The sequence below is a fragment of the Callithrix jacchus genome, chromosome 1 (assembly GCF_049354715.1).
Source record: "Callithrix jacchus isolate 240 chromosome 1, calJac240_pri, whole genome shotgun sequence".
Taxonomy (NCBI): domain Eukaryota; kingdom Metazoa; phylum Chordata; class Mammalia; order Primates; family Cebidae; genus Callithrix; species Callithrix jacchus.
Genome location: NC_133502.1, coordinates 218,436,680 through 218,451,521, shown reverse-complemented (window position 1 = coordinate 218,451,521; position 14,842 = coordinate 218,436,680). Strand labels below are relative to the sequence as shown.

General features: G+C 56.6%; 1 protein-coding gene across 8 annotated transcripts in view; it reads left to right on the top strand.

Moving 5' to 3' along the window:
- Positions 1–4,351: 4,351 nt before the first annotated feature.
- Positions 4,352–14,842, top strand: part of BRD1 (bromodomain containing 1) — a 46,558-nt gene continuing 36,067 nt past the window's right edge. For all 8 annotated transcript variants that reach the window (XR_013524313.1, XM_078343923.1, XM_035273872.3 and 5 more), the window contains exons 1-2: positions 4,352–4,708; positions 8,128–9,508. Coding sequence is in view for 7 of the 8 variants with exons in the window: in XM_078343923.1 (XP_078200049.1) it covers positions 8,142–9,508 (1,367 nt within the window). In the remaining variant the exon portion in view is untranslated. The remainder of the gene's footprint in view (positions 4,709–8,127; positions 9,509–14,842) is intronic.

The window sequence follows — 14,842 nt, the reverse complement described above, 5'->3', positions numbered from 1 at the left end:
CCCAAACAGCAGATGTGTGAACGGAAGACGTGACTGCTGTTTTGAGCGACAAAGTTTTGGTGGTGGTTTGTTATGCAGCAACAGGTCACTGACAGACATGTCCACCTTCACTGGGTAATGCCACTCGGTCATGGTATTTCCTGAGATGACTGTCCCACGAGGCATGCTGGCCAGCAGGGCACTGCTCCGCCGTGCCGTCATTACTGATATTGTCCCATATGAACGCTGGTGCCTCTTTGCTGTGGTTTTAGTTTGCATTTCCAAAGTTACTAGTAAGACGACTGCCCTCCCTTTCTATGTTCCTCTCTGCCAGAAGCCTGATGATGACACGGCTTTCTTTGCTGACTTGGGTTTTGCGCATTTTACTGGCTTGTGTCTCTTTCTAACAGATTTGAAAGGTGTTTCTAAATACTAATAATTTGCAAGGTGTACATATCTTCTACGTTTTCATTCTTCAGTCTCTTTATGGTGCCTTTTGAGGAACAAAGATTTGATAATTTTCATCCTTTTATTTATCTGTTTTTTTTAATTATTTTTTTTGAGACGGAGTTTCACTCTTGTTACCCAGGCTGGAGTGCAATGGCGCAATCTCGGCTCACCGCAACCTCCGCCTCCTGGGTTCAGGCAATTCTCCTGCCTCAGCCTCCCGAGTAGCTGGGATTACAGGCACGCGCCACCATGCCCAGCTAATTTTTTGTATTTTTAGTAGAGACGGGGTTTCACCTTGTCGACCAGGATGGTCTCGATCTCTTGACCTCATGATCCACCCGCCTCGGCCTCCCCAAGTGCTGGGATTACAGGCTTGAGCCACCGCGCCTGGCCAATTTTCACCCTTTTATTATTTGTGAAATGAAGTCTTGCTCTGTCACCCAGGCTGGAGTGCAGTGGCGAAATCTCGGCTCACTGCAACCTCTGCCTCCTGGGTTCAAGCGATTCTCCTGAGTAGCTGGGATTACAGGCATGAGCCTCCATGCCTGGCTAATTTTTGTATATTTAGTAGAGATGGGGTTTCACCTCGTTGGTCAGGTCTCGAACTCAGCTGATGTGCCTGCCTCGGCCTCCCAAAGTGTTGGAATTACAGGCCACAGCACCCAGGACCATCCTTTTATTTTTCATCTGTTATTTTTCAGGTGAATTTCTTGTAACAGTATTTACCATATTTATATTCCATTCAGAGAGGCTGTCTTTCAATAGATAAATTTAATCCAATCACGATCCTCTGATTACTCAAATGTTTGAAATTAGTCCTGTCAACTCATATTACGTGCCTTATTTATCATGCTTTTATCTTTTTCTCATTCCTGATGTGTTTGTTGGTGCTGTCATTTTTCTTTTCTTTTTTTTTTTTTGAGACGGAGTTTCGCTCTTGTTACCCAGGCTGGAGTGCAATGGTGCGATCTTGGCTCACCACAACCTCCGCCTCCTGGGTTCAGGCAACTCTCCTGCCTCAGCCTCCTGAGTAGCTGGGATTACAGGCACGCGCCACCAGGCCCAGCTAATTTTTGTATTTTTAGTAGAGACGCGGTTTCTCCATGTTGACCAGGATGGTCTCGATCTCTTGACCTCATGATCCACCCGCCTTGGCCTCCCAAAGTGCTGGGATTACAGGCGTGAGCCACCACACCCGGCCAGTGCTGTCATTTTTCATTTCACTTTTTCCTCAGCAGTTTTGAAAGTGGTAAATTCTTTTTTCACCTGTCTTGTGGAAACTTTCTGATAGTTTAAAATTGTTTACCTTTTTTTCTATCTATTCTAAAATCCTGAAACCAAACGACATAGGAGCTTTCATGCACGTTCGTCCCCGTGCCCTCAGCCTCGCCTTGTGACACGTTGACTTCATCTGGGATTTCTTTCAGGTGATCTGATTTTCTTCTAACAGACCAGACTGATTTCTCTCCTGCATCCAGGTCTTACCCTTGGGTCCACTTTTCACTTGGTTACTTGTTGTACTTTTTTAGAGACTGTGTGGTAAGTGCGGATGTCTACAGGCCGTGAAGACACCTCTATTTTGCTGTCTCACTGGAACGCTAGTTTCACTGTGTAGGAATCATGGTTCAGTTCCCTTAGCATTCTGACAAGCCCTCCTCTGTAGGCTCAATCTGAACTCCAATCCTTCCTCTCTGAAGGCCTTCCCGAGCATCCCTCTGACACGCCTGCACCTGAGGCTTTGCTCTTGACCTCTCTGAGCATCACTCCATTGTCTGAGAGGCCACTGTCCCCGTCTCTCTCCTGGTCTGCAGAGGGTTTTGTGTCTTGTCATCTTCTCTGTCATGAGACTGTCTTACTTTTGCTCTGTGTTGTAGAGAACCTGCAGCTTGGTTTTCATCAGGCGTCCTTGAGGTGGAAGACAGAAGGGTTCGGGCTCAGCTTGCTTGTCTGGCCACAGGTAAACAGACATCTGTAGCCTGGAGGCACGGAACTCCCGGGTCTGGGGCAGATGAGGTCAGGGCCCCAGTGTCATGTACACCACACACCTCAAGGTTGTGTCTGCAGGGAGTCCTAGATCAGGACTGACCACTGGGGACCCTGGCTGGGGTCCTGCCTGCCCTCAAGTCTTCACATCACAGCCCTCACACTGGGTGCTGTGGGCGTGAGGACTGGGAGGACAAGGCCTGTGGGCTCTGCCCCTACCAGGGGCACTTGGGTGAACGAGGCCACCCCACTCTCAGTAAGGTGTTTGGTGCAGTGCCCTGAGCACTAGGGCCACCCCGCTGCCCCTGTGGGGAGGTCTGTCCCAGGGTGCACAGCTGCTTTTCCTGACGGACCTGCCTGGATGCCACAGGCTGGGCTGCCGGCATCCAGGGACTCCCGCAGCACCACGGTCCCAGTCAAATTCTCAAGGAAACCAAGGAGCTCCTGCCTCACCTTAAAACACCTTGGGGCTTGGCTGGGCGCGGTGGCTCAAGCCTGTAATCCCAGCACTTTGGGAGGCCGAGGTGGGTGGATCACGAGGTCAAGAGATCGAGACCATCCTGGTCAACATGGAGAAACCCCGTCTCTACTAAAAATACAAAAATTAGCTGGGCATGGTGGTGCGTGCCTGTAATCCCAGCTACTGGGGAGGCTGAGGCAGGAGAATTGCCTGAACCCAGGAGGTGGAGGTTGCGGTGAGCCGAGATCGCGCTATTACACTCCAGCCTGGGTAACAAGAGCGAAACTCCGTCTCAAAATAAAAAAACAAAAAAACGTCTTGGGACTTAACCTTGGAATGAAAATTGTTATGAACCCGCTGAATTTCAGAGTGTACACAGAAGGCCAATGTGAGGGCAGAGACTCAGGCCTCTAAACTCCTGCCCGCAGATGGCATCTGCTCCACCTGGGGCCTCGCCCCTAGGGAGGCTCCTCAGTCCGGCTTTCTACCTAGTCCGGTGCCCCCACAGGGCCCCCTCCGCCCTTAGGGACCCCCACTCTCGGGTTAATGCCCCCCATGCCTTAGGGTCCCCCGGGGTTAATCCTCCCCATGCCTCAGGGTCCCACACTCTCAGGCTAATCCCCCGCATGCCTCAGGGCCCCCACTTTCGGGCCACTATCCTCTGCCTCACTGCGCCCCCCACTCGAGGGCCAGTCCCCCTGCCTCAGGGCCCCCACTTTCGGGCCACTATCCTCTGCCTCACTGCGCCCCCCCACTCGAGGGCCAGTCCCCCTGCCCCAGGGCCCCCACTTCCGGGCAACTATCCTCTGCCTCACTGCGCCCCCCACTCGAGGGCCAGTCCCCCTGCCCCAGGGCCCCCACTTCCGGGCCACTATCCTCTGCCTCACTGCACCCCCCACTCGAGGGCCAGTCCCCCTGCCCCAGGGCCCCCACTTCCGGGCCACTATCCTCTGCCTCACTGCGCCCCCCACTCGAGGGCCAGTCCCCCTGCCCCAGGGCCCCCACTTCCGGGCCACTATCCTCTGCCTCACTGCGCCCCCCACTCGAGGGCCAGTCCCCCTGCCCCAGGGCCCCCACTTCCGGGCCAAACCCCTCGCTTCAGGGCCCCCCACTTCCGGGCCAACTCACCTGCCTCAGGGCCCCCCAACTCCCGGCCCAGTACCCCCGCGCCTCAGGGCCCCACTCCCGGGTCAACGCCTTCCTGCCTCAGGGCCCCCCACTCCCGGCTGGTGTCCCCCACTCAGGTTCCCTCATCCTCCATCCTCCCGACGCCCTCAGGCCCCGCACTCCAGGCCCGGTCCTCCGTAACTCAAGGCCCCCCACACCCCGCCGGGTCCCCGCCGCCTCAGGGGCACGACTTCCCCCGGCTCCTCGCGGCGCCCCCTCCCCCGTGCGCGGCCGAGGCGGCGGACTCCGCGCGTCATGGCGGCGGCGGGCGGGGCGCGTCTAGCACGCAGCGCGCCGGGCGGAGCGCTCGCCGCATTGTTTGCTTCGCTGGGGAGCGAGCGAGCGACCCGGCCCGGGCGTCCGAGCCAGCCCCGCGCCCCGCGCCCCGCGCCCGCCGCCCGCGCCCGCCGGCCGGGCCCCCCGAGCCGGGCCTCCAGCCGGGCCCCGAACCCGCGCCGCGCGAGCCGCCGCCCGAGAGCCCGCGGCCGCCGCTGCCGGGCCCGGAGTCGCCGCGGCCGAGAGGAGCCCGCGCCCAGGAGCGGCGGCGGGGCCCGGCCTGCGCGGCCGTTGGCGGAGGAGCCGCGGGCGCCATTAGCGCCGCCTCGGCCGCGCCGGCCCCCGCGCCCGCCCGCCCGCCCGCCGGGCTCCCGCGGCCGCGGCGCCCCGAAGGTGAGTGGGCGGCGACGGGGCAGGGAAGGGCCTCCCACCGCCTCGCCGGCCGCCCGGGCCTCTGCCGCCGCCGCCTCGGCCCGGCCTCTCGGGGTTGTGGTGCCGACGCCATGTTTGGCGGCGGCGGCGGCGGCGGCTCCGCATTGTCCGCGGGCGGGGAGCCCGGGGAGGTCGGGCCGGGCGGCCGGGGGGACGGGGAGGCCGCGCTGGGAGACGGGGAGGTCGGGCCGGGCGGCGGAGGGAGGCCGAGTGGGGCTGCGGGTGTCGGCGGCCTTGGCCGGGGAGTCCGCGCTGGAGTCGGGTCGGGCCTCGGGCAGCCGCCGCGCCGGCCGGGCCGCCCCTTATGTAACCGCCGGGCCCGCCGGGCTCTGCCGAGAAGGGAGCTCCCCGTGAGCAGGGACGCGCCCCGGGATCGCGCCGCAGCCGCGCGGCCTGGCTTAGGAACCGGCGCCGCGGCCGCCCCGGGCGTTTGCGGGGAGACGGACGCCGGGCTTCGCGGGCCTTTCCGGGGAGCGTCGGTCGCGGGCAGCGCGACTCCTGGGAAGCCCCGTCCCCCCGCCCGCGCGGCGGAGTCAGTGGGACCCGCGGATGTGCGCCCGGCCCGCGCCGCCCCGAGTGCCGTGTGCTCAACACAACTTCGCGCAACTCGGCGCCGCGGAGGGGCCTGGCGCGGACGCGGCTTCTCCCCGGGCGGGCGGCGGGAACATGGACGCGGTCGGCTCCGGGGCAGCCCTTCCCGCCCTCGGCTCCCGGAGCTCTAGGGATGTGCCGGAGAGAACTGTTCCTCGAGACGCTCCGTGCGATCCTTCCCGCTGGACGTGCTCGTCCTCGCCCCGAAGGGCCAGGAACGGAACCGGCCCGGGCGCGAACCGGTGCCGCGGAGGAGGGCGCGGGTCGGCCGGCGCTGCCAAGAGGCTGCTTTCCGCGGGTCCCAGGGGCGTTCGGGTTGCAGAGCCGCCGGGGCGGTTAAGCCGGCGTCCGGTTCGCCCCGTGTAGAAAGGGTTTGGGTGAGGAGCTCCCGGCTCCCGGGTGCAGACTGGGTTTCCAAGGGCCGCCCGTCTTCAGGGCGACTCAGAGCTTCGCTGTCGAGGGGACAATTACAGGTTCGTTTCTGATCTGCTGAGTAAAGCACCTGTTGCTTCTGCCCCACCGCGGTAATGACGCGTGTCGCGGTGCCTGGTGCACTCGGGTCGCTCAGTGCAGGCTTTGGTGTCACCTCCGCTGGGCTCGCGGGCCGGCTGGGGGTGGCTGTGCTGACAGCCCCCCTCCCCCCCCCCGGGAACCCAGGGCCGAGTGCGCACCTGGAGACCCCGGAGACGCGGGGGGCGCTGAGGTTTGGCTCAGTGACCGCTGTTCTCGCTGTAGGTAATGGGTAACTGCAGCCCGGTTTCGACATACTATGGGGATTTCTGGCTGCAGGGTCTGTCTTAAGAAGGGCTCTTTAAAGTCTGCTGGGATTTCCTTTCGGGACTCACAGGGGAAGCCTGCTCCTGGAGGGCTTTTCCTGAGGCCCCTGCTGGTGCCCTGCCACCCCCCCACCCCGCCCCTGAGGCCAGGCGTCCCTGACCTGGCAGAGCTGCATGCACAGTGGGCCTTGGGCTTCTGCTGAGATTTGTTTTGCGAGTCAGTCACTGAGAAATCATTCTGCTTCCTGTCGGTGAAGTGTGGCTCTTTGGAGGGAGGTCTTCACAGGAGGTTCGCACACATCATGCACCCCAGGGACAGCTGGGAGTAGACCCAGTCTGTGGTGTTTGGACATCAGAGGCCTCTGCCACAAGGAGCTGGAGGTATGGGTAGCAGTTCATTGGTTTTGCCCACCTCTGGGAAAGTAAATTCCCCTAGGTCTCCATGGCTAAGTCTTTTTTTTTTTTTTTTTTCTTAAGATGGAGTTTTGCTTTGCTGCCCAGGCTGGAGTGCAGTGGCGCGATTTTGGCTCACCGCAACCTCCGTCTCCTGGGTTAAACTGATTCTCTTGCCTCAGCCTACCGAGTAGCTGGGATTACAGGCACCTGCCAGCATGCCCAGCTAATTTTTGTGTTTTTAGTAGAGATGGCATTTCATCATGTTGACCAGGCTGGTCTCTTAACTCCTGACCCCAAGGGGTCTGCCCACCTTGGCCTCTGTGGCCAAGTTTTCAGGCACCTGTGCCAGCGATGGCAACCCTCCTGGTGCGGGTCTGCAAGTAGCATGGGATCCTGGGGGTTGGCTCTTGCTGTGGAGTCTGAGCAGAGCGTCTGCCTCCACGTGTGCCAGGGAGAGCAGAGATGGCCTTTGGCATGTTGCAAGTACCTGGATCTGCTTGGAGAGGAGGCGGGCGTGGCCAGCACCATGGTCTCGCTGGGGCGAGGAGAGCCTGGAGGGGAGGGGCAGGTTGGCTGGACCCGTGGGGGTTTCCATGGTTGTCAACTGCCAAGGCTCTGCAGAAGCGGGATTGGGGCCTCCTAGGGGCAAAGACTGTCCCTTCAGACCACTACAGGGCTCTGCTCTTGGTCCCCTGTGCTGTGGTGTGCATGTGGAGGGCGTGTCTATGGAGGACAGGCCATGGTCTGGCTCCTACCCCTGGCCCCAGCAAGAATGCTGCAAGGACTGTGGTGCCCTTGGGTTCATGGGGGTGCTCTCCTGGGAGCACTGGGGAGGGGAAGAGAGTGGTTTAGGGGGAGCATCTGATGGGACCAGGTAGCCACTGAGCATACCTGTCTGGTGGGTGTAGCCACTGTGCCGGGCGGGGAGGGGGGCGGCAGCCCTGTATGTGGACGGTCCTGCAGCCGTGGGCTCTGGGATGGACCCTTATTCGTGGGGAGTGTTGCCATGGTCTGAGAGCGGACTGGTGAGTGGTGGGAACCTGGAGGGCTGGAGGGCGCTCCTCAGTCTGCCTCCCCCCACTCTGCCCCTGTTTGCCCCTGCTCTCTCCCTGGTTCTGGGGAGTTGTTCAGGCCTGGATGGGTGTTTTTTTTTTGGAAACCTCAGGAAGAAGTTAGCTGGGTTTTGTGGACCGGGCGCGGTGGCTCACGCCTGTAATCCCAGCACTTTGGGAGGCCTAGGTGGGTGGATCACGAGGTCAAGAGATCGAGACCATCCTGGTCAACATGGTGAAACCCTGTCTCTACTAAAAATACAAAAAATTAGGTGGGCATGGTGGTGCACGCCTGTAATCCCAGCTACTCAGGAGGCTGAGGCAGGAGAATTGCCTGAACCAGGAGGCGGAGGTTGTGGTGAGCTGAGATCACGCCATTGCACTCCAGCCTGGGTAACAAGAGCAAAACTCCGTCTCAAAAAAAAAAAAAAAAAAAAGTTAGCTGAGTTTTGCCTCAGTTGGGCCTTGAGTTGGTGAGCTAGCTCTGTCCAAGTGTACTTTGGTTTCTTTCTCAAGTCTTTTGTCACCCTGCGGAGAATTAACCCTACCTTTGCCTTTATTTCAGGTAATCATTACCAAATGAGGAGGAAAGGACGATGCCATCGAGGCTCAGCAGCGAGGCACCCTTCCTCCCCGTGCAGTGTTAAGCACTCCCCCACCCGAGAAACACTGACCTACGCTCAGGCTCAGAGGATGGTGGAGATAGAGATTGAAGGGCGCCTGCACAGGATCAGTATTTTTGATCCCTTGGAGATCATATTAGAAGATGACCTCACTGCTCAGGAGATGAGTGAGTGCAACAGCAATAAGGAAAACAGCGAACGGCCCCCTGTCTGCCTAAGAACTAAGCGGCACAAAAACAACAGAGTCAAAAAGAAAAATGAAGCCCTCCCCAGCGCCCACGGCACGCTGGCCTCGGCCAGTGCCCTCCCGGAGCCCAAGGTGCGCGTTGTGGAGTACAGTCCGCCGTCCGCCCCCAGGCGGCCTCCGGCCTACTACAAGTTCATCGAGAAGTCGGCTGAGGAGCTGGACAACGAGGTGGAGTACGACATGGATGAGGAGGACTACGCCTGGCTGGAGATTGTCAACGAGAAGCGCAAGGGCGACTGTGTCCCCGCCGTGTCACAGAGCATGTTTGAGTTCCTGATGGACCGCTTCGAGAAGGAGTCGCACTGCGAGAACCAGAAGCAGGGCGAGCAGCAGTCCCTGATCGACGAGGACGCCGTGTGCTGCATCTGTATGGACGGAGAGTGCCAGAACAGCAACGTGATCCTCTTCTGCGACATGTGTAACCTGGCCGTGCACCAGGAGTGCTACGGGGTGCCCTACATCCCCGAGGGCCAGTGGCTCTGCCGCCACTGCCTGCAGTCCCGGGCGCGGCCTGCCGACTGTGTGCTGTGCCCCAACAAGGGCGGTGCCTTCAAAAAGACAGACGATGACCGCTGGGGCCACGTGGTGTGTGCCCTGTGGATCCCGGAGGTCGGCTTTGCCAACACGGTGTTCATCGAGCCCATCGACGGGGTGCGGAACATCCCCCCCGCCCGGTGGAAACTGACGTGCTACCTCTGTAAGCAGAAGGGCGTGGGTGCCTGCATCCAGTGCCACAAAGCGAACTGCTACACAGCATTCCATGTGACGTGTGCCCAGAAGGCCGGCCTGTACATGAAAATGGAGCCCGTGAAGGAACTGACTGGTGGCGGCACCACCTTCTCCGTCAGAAAGACCGCTTACTGTGACGTCCACACACCTCCAGGCTGCACCCGGAGGCCTCTGAACATTTACGGGGATGTCGAGATGAAAAACGGTGTCTGTCGAAAAGAGAGCTCGGTCAAAACGGTCAGGTCCACGTCCAAAGTCAGGAAGAAAGCGAAAAAGGCCAAGAAAGCTCTGGCCGAGCCTTGCGCGGTCCTGCCGACCGTGTGCGCTCCTTATATTCCCCCGCAGAGGTAAGCGCGGCCAAGCATTGGGGCCACAAGGAGCCTGCGGTGCGGGACCCTGGGAGGACCGGGCACAGCCTGCAGAGCCCGTGCTGGGTAGTCGTTTGCGTTTCTGTTGGCGCAGCTTCCTAACCCCCAGAAGTGTGGTTCTGCTCATTTGCCACGGCTTCTGGGGGAATAGATGGAAAACGTTTTAGTCTGTAGGCTTGGAATGAGCTATGGTTTTCTAGTTTTTTTTGAGACGAGTTTTATTCTTGTTGCCCGGGCTGGAGTGAGTGCAGTGGCGGGATCTCGGTCGGCTCACTGCAACCTCCACCTCCCAGATTCAAGTCATTCTCTTGCCTCAGCCTCCCGAGTAGCTGGGATTATAGGCGTGAGCCACCACACCCAGCTAATTTTTGTATTAGTAGAGAGGGGTTTCACCATGTTGGTCAGGATGGTCTTGAACTCCCTTCCTTGTGATCTGCCCGCCTCGGCCTCCCAAAATGTTGGGATTATAGGCATGAGCCACTGCACCCGGCCTCTTATTTTTTTTAACTTTTCCCGTGAGTCAGTGAATGATTTTTTTCTTTTTTGAGATGGAGTTTCACTCTGTTGCCTAGGCTGTAGTGCAGTGGCGCCATTCTTGGCTCACTGCAGCCTCCACCTCCCCGTTGAAGCAATTCTCCTGCCTCAGCCTCTTGAGTAGCTGGGATTGCAGATTTTTGCCACCATGCCTGGCTAAGGCTAGTTTTTGTATTATGATTATATTTTTAATAGAGACGGGGTTTGACCACGTTGGCTAGGCTGGTCTCGAACGCCTGACCTCAAGTGATCTGCCCGCCTCAGCTTCCCAAAGTGCTGGAATTAACAGGCGTCAGCCACCTCGCCTGGCCCTTCCCCCACCCCCCCACAGTTTTGCTCTGTTGCCCAGGCTGGAGTGCAGTGGTACCATCCTGGCCCACGGCAGCCTCTGCCGCCAGGTTCCAGCAATTCTAGTGCCTCAGCCTCCCTAGTAGCTAAGACTACAGGTGTAGTCCTATGCCCAGCTAATTTTTGTATTTTTAGTAGAGGTGGGGTTTCACCATGTTGCCGAGGGTGGTCTTGAACTCCTGAGCTCAGGCAATCTGTCCACCTCCGAATCCCAAAGTGCTGGGATTACAGGCATGACTCACTGGACCCATCTAGGTGTAAGGACTTTTAAGAATTTTGGGGACATAACTTTAAGGAGTAATGAAGCCCATGGAGGAGCTCTGTGAGACTTTCAACCTGAGGGGCTCTGGCCTGGGCTTCCCAGTGACTTATGGCATTGGGACATCCATTGCTGTTGCCTTGGCCATGTTTTCCATGCTGTGCCCCCAGTCTTGCTGCAGATGTCCTGAGGGCAAGGTGGCCAAAGAAGGGGAGGAGCTGTGAGCACAGATGGGGCCTACCCATCAGCAGGGTGAGGAGAGCCAACCTGGGGCCCAGCCTGCAGCCTGGCTGGGGAGATGCCCGGAGCCCCAATACCACACAGACCCTCCAGGACTGCCAGGGGTCAATGAGCAGGGCCCTCTGAGGTGTCAGATCTGCCCCACCTATGGAGGGGGAGGGTAGGACAGGTTGGGGTGCATGCATGCTGAGCTGCATTGGGTGGACGCCGGCAGGTTGCAGCCAGCTGAGATTGTGCTACTGTACTCGAGCCTGGGTGACAGGGTAAGACTTTGTCTCAAAAGAAGTTTTTTTTTTTTTTTTGAGACGAAGTTTCACTCTTGTTACCCAGGCTGGAGGGCAATGGCGCGATCTCGGCTCACCACAACCTCCGCCTCCTGGGTTCAGGCAGTTTTCCTGCCTCAGCCTCCTAAGTAGCTGGGATTACAGGCACGCGCCACCACGCCCAGCTAATTTTTTGTATTTTTAGTAGAGACAGGGTTTCACCTTGTTGACCGGGATGGTCTCAATCTCTTGACCTTGTGATCAACCCACCTTGGCCTCCCATAGTGCTGGGATTACAGTTGTGGCCACCACGCCCGGCGCATCAAAAGAGGTTTTAAGTGATTTTGTTAATATTACTCTACTTTGCCAAAGTGAAATCTGGTTTCTTTTCAGAGAGCTGTAAATACTCAGGATTACTCAGTTCAGACAGAATGAACCAAAAGTGCTCATCCTTCCCATCCAGGAAAACCCCTTGTCGAAACCAAGGTGTTTGTCTTTGCAAATTAATCTGACTGTAAAGAGATGGTTTTGTTTGGATTTTTACCTATGAGTCAAAAAGTCTAGGCTTTAAGAGCTTCTTTATAAGAGGTCTAACAATTTCAGCTTTACTGAAATTGAAGCAAAATAAACAAGATACGATCTAACAAAATGAAGAGCCAAAAGTCTGAAGTGGTCCCTTCCCTGACCAGCACCAGATGCTGACCTGCTCTGGGAGAGGCAGGGCCTGGTGGGTCTACACGCCCCCTTCTGTGGCTCCTGGTGTTGGGTGGGCAGGACTGTTTGCATACAGAGGTGCTGGGGCCCCATCCAGGACCGACTGAGAAAACTCAAGCAGATATTAAAGGTATAATGTGGTTCATGTTCATTCTGTTCTTTTCCTGACTTAGGAATAGACTATTATTTCACCTTCAGAGAGAGAGACAAACGTGGACAAGTGTTCTTGGCCGCTCTGTGGTTTTCCAGTCTCCAGGGGATGCTGATGCTTCAGGCCACCTTCCACCAGTGGAAGAGCTTGCCATGCCCCTGGCCTGTTGGCACCATGGTGCTGGACCCAACTCACAGGTGGTTGTGAGGGGCAGGCCCCCAGCACAGTACTGAGTACTGAGTACTGACTGCTGCCTGAAACCGGCTTTGCAGCCGTGTTGTGGCCTGAGAGGCAGCTGATCTGGCAGCCCTGTTCTTACCCTGTGGGCACTACCCCTTGGTGCAAGTAGGAAGCCTCAGCTGTGCATCTGAATTGTGTGTAGATGAGGGTGAAGCTGCTTCTTGATTTTATGTTTAGAGACAGGGTCTTGCTCTGTTGCCCAGGCTGGAGTACAGTGGCGTGATCATGGCTCACTGTAGTCTCCAACCCAGGCTCAAGCGATCCTCCCACCTCAGCCTCCTAAAGTGCTGGGACGGTAGGCATGAGCCACTGTGCTTGGCCCATGATGAAACTTCTTGATGTGCAGCTGTTGGCGGGGATGCTGAGTCCAGTTGTTTAGGGTGTGCAGTGACCCATGGCTCCGGTGTAGGACCCGTTGAGAGCATCTGAGGATGTGATGCTTCAGGCCAGCCAGTCACACTGGAAGAGGGATGTGTGTCCATCTGAGCAACGTTTTGGAGATTTTAGAGAAAGAGAATCTTCCTTGTTCCCTGCAGACGGAACAGAATCTGCCTTCAGGGACTGACAGCTTTTATAATTCTAGTGGTTTAAAAAGTTAAAGTTTCAAGTGTAAAGAAGATAGCTTTTTTTTTTTTTTTAAACTACACCGGCTGATTTTTGTATTTTTAGTAGAGATGGGGTTTCATCATTTTGGCCAGGCTGGTTTCATTGAACTCCTGACCTCAGGTGATCCACCCGCCTCAAACTCCCAAAGTGTTGGGGTTATAGGGCTGAGCTACCGCACCTGGCTAAAAAAGATCTAACGTTATTTTTTCTTTTCTGAGTTTAATGTATTACAATCAAATAATAACAGCAGTAAATAAACACTTTGAAAAATAAGTAGGGTCAGGTATGTGAGCCACCAGTAATCCCAGCGCTTCGGGAGGCCAAGGTGGGTAGATCACCTGAGGTCAGGAGTTTGAGACTGGCCAACATGGTGAAACCCCGTATCTACTAAAATACAAATATTAGCTGCATGTGGTAGCGCACACTATAAACCCAGCTACTGCGGAGGCTGAGGCAGGAGAATTGCTTGAACCTGGGAGGCGGACCTTGCAGTGAACCGAGGTCACGCCACTGCACACTCTAGCCTGGGTGACGAGTGAGATGCTATCTTAAAAAAAAAAAAGAACAATCAGGGTGCGGTGGCTCACACCTATAATCCCAGCACTTTGGGAGGCTGAGGCCGGCGGATCACGAGGTCAGCAGTTCGAAACCAGCCTGGCCACTATGTGAAACCCCATCTCCACTAAAAAAGAAAAATAGAAAAATTAGCCGGGTGTATTGGCGTGTGCCTGTAGTCCCAGCTACTTGGGAGGCTGAGGCAGAAGAATTGCTCGAACCTGGGAGGTGGGGGTTGCAGTGAGCCGAGCTGCGATTGCATCACCGCACCCTGGCCTAGGCGACACAGTGAGACTCTGTCTCAAAAAAAAAACAAAAAACAATCAGGTAGGTATACCCTGTATCTGGAAGAAAATTAAGTCAAAGTATTTTACATGGTAGAAGGGAGGTACTGCTGATGCCCTTAGTTAGACTGCTTAAGGGCAACTTGGAGATTTCTAAAGCCATTTCCAGTCAATCAGTGGTAACTGCTTGGGACACAGGGTAACTGCTGCTCCAAAGGGTAAAATGTCTACATTTACTTCTGTTTTTCTTGAGACAGAGACCTGCTCTGTTGCTCAGACTGGAGTGCAGTGGCATGATCATGGCTCACTACAGCCGCGGCCTCCTGGGTTCCAGCGACTCTCCTATCTCTTGCTTCCTGAGTAGCTGGGACCACAGGCGTGTGCCACCACACCCTGCTAGTGTTTTTATTTTATGGTGAGATGGGGTTCCACTGTGTTATCCAGGTTGGTCTCGAACTCCTGGGCTCAAGCGATCTGCCTACCTTGGCCTCCCGAAGTGCTGGGATTGCGGGCATGAGCCACCGCGTCTGGCCCTATTTTTTCTTCTCGTTGCCGCTCTTCAGCTTTATCAGTTTTTGTTAACAGGCATTGAGTTGCACCTGTATAGGACGACATTTGTCTTTAGTCTTAGAAAATCTTTTTCCTTTGCACCTGCTGGAAATTAGGGCTCCCTCAGCATGGATCAGTGCAGCACTCATTCACATGGGCGTTCATCCGCACAGTGAAAGACAGACAGCGTTTCACGGTCACTGTTGGCTCGTTGTGTGAAGTGAGGGGTAAATTCTCACATGCGTGATCTGTTTAACAGAACCCCTAGTGCATCAGGATGCAAAATACAACGTGTCCTAAAAGAGACTGATCAGCATAGACAGTTCACCTGTGCCATCTTGGTCCCTTTGACTTCTTCAGATCTTCTGGAGGGAGCTCCTCTGCTACCAGAGCGTGGGCTTCTGACCTCATGGACAGGAACCTCAGATGAGCGGCGTCCTGATGGGCGATCATCCCACCTTCACTCGGATGGGGTGCTCTCCCATCTTCACTGGGGACATTTTATTATTTTTTGAAACAGTGTCTCACTCTGTTGCCCAGGTTGCAGTGCAATGGCGCGATCACGGCTCA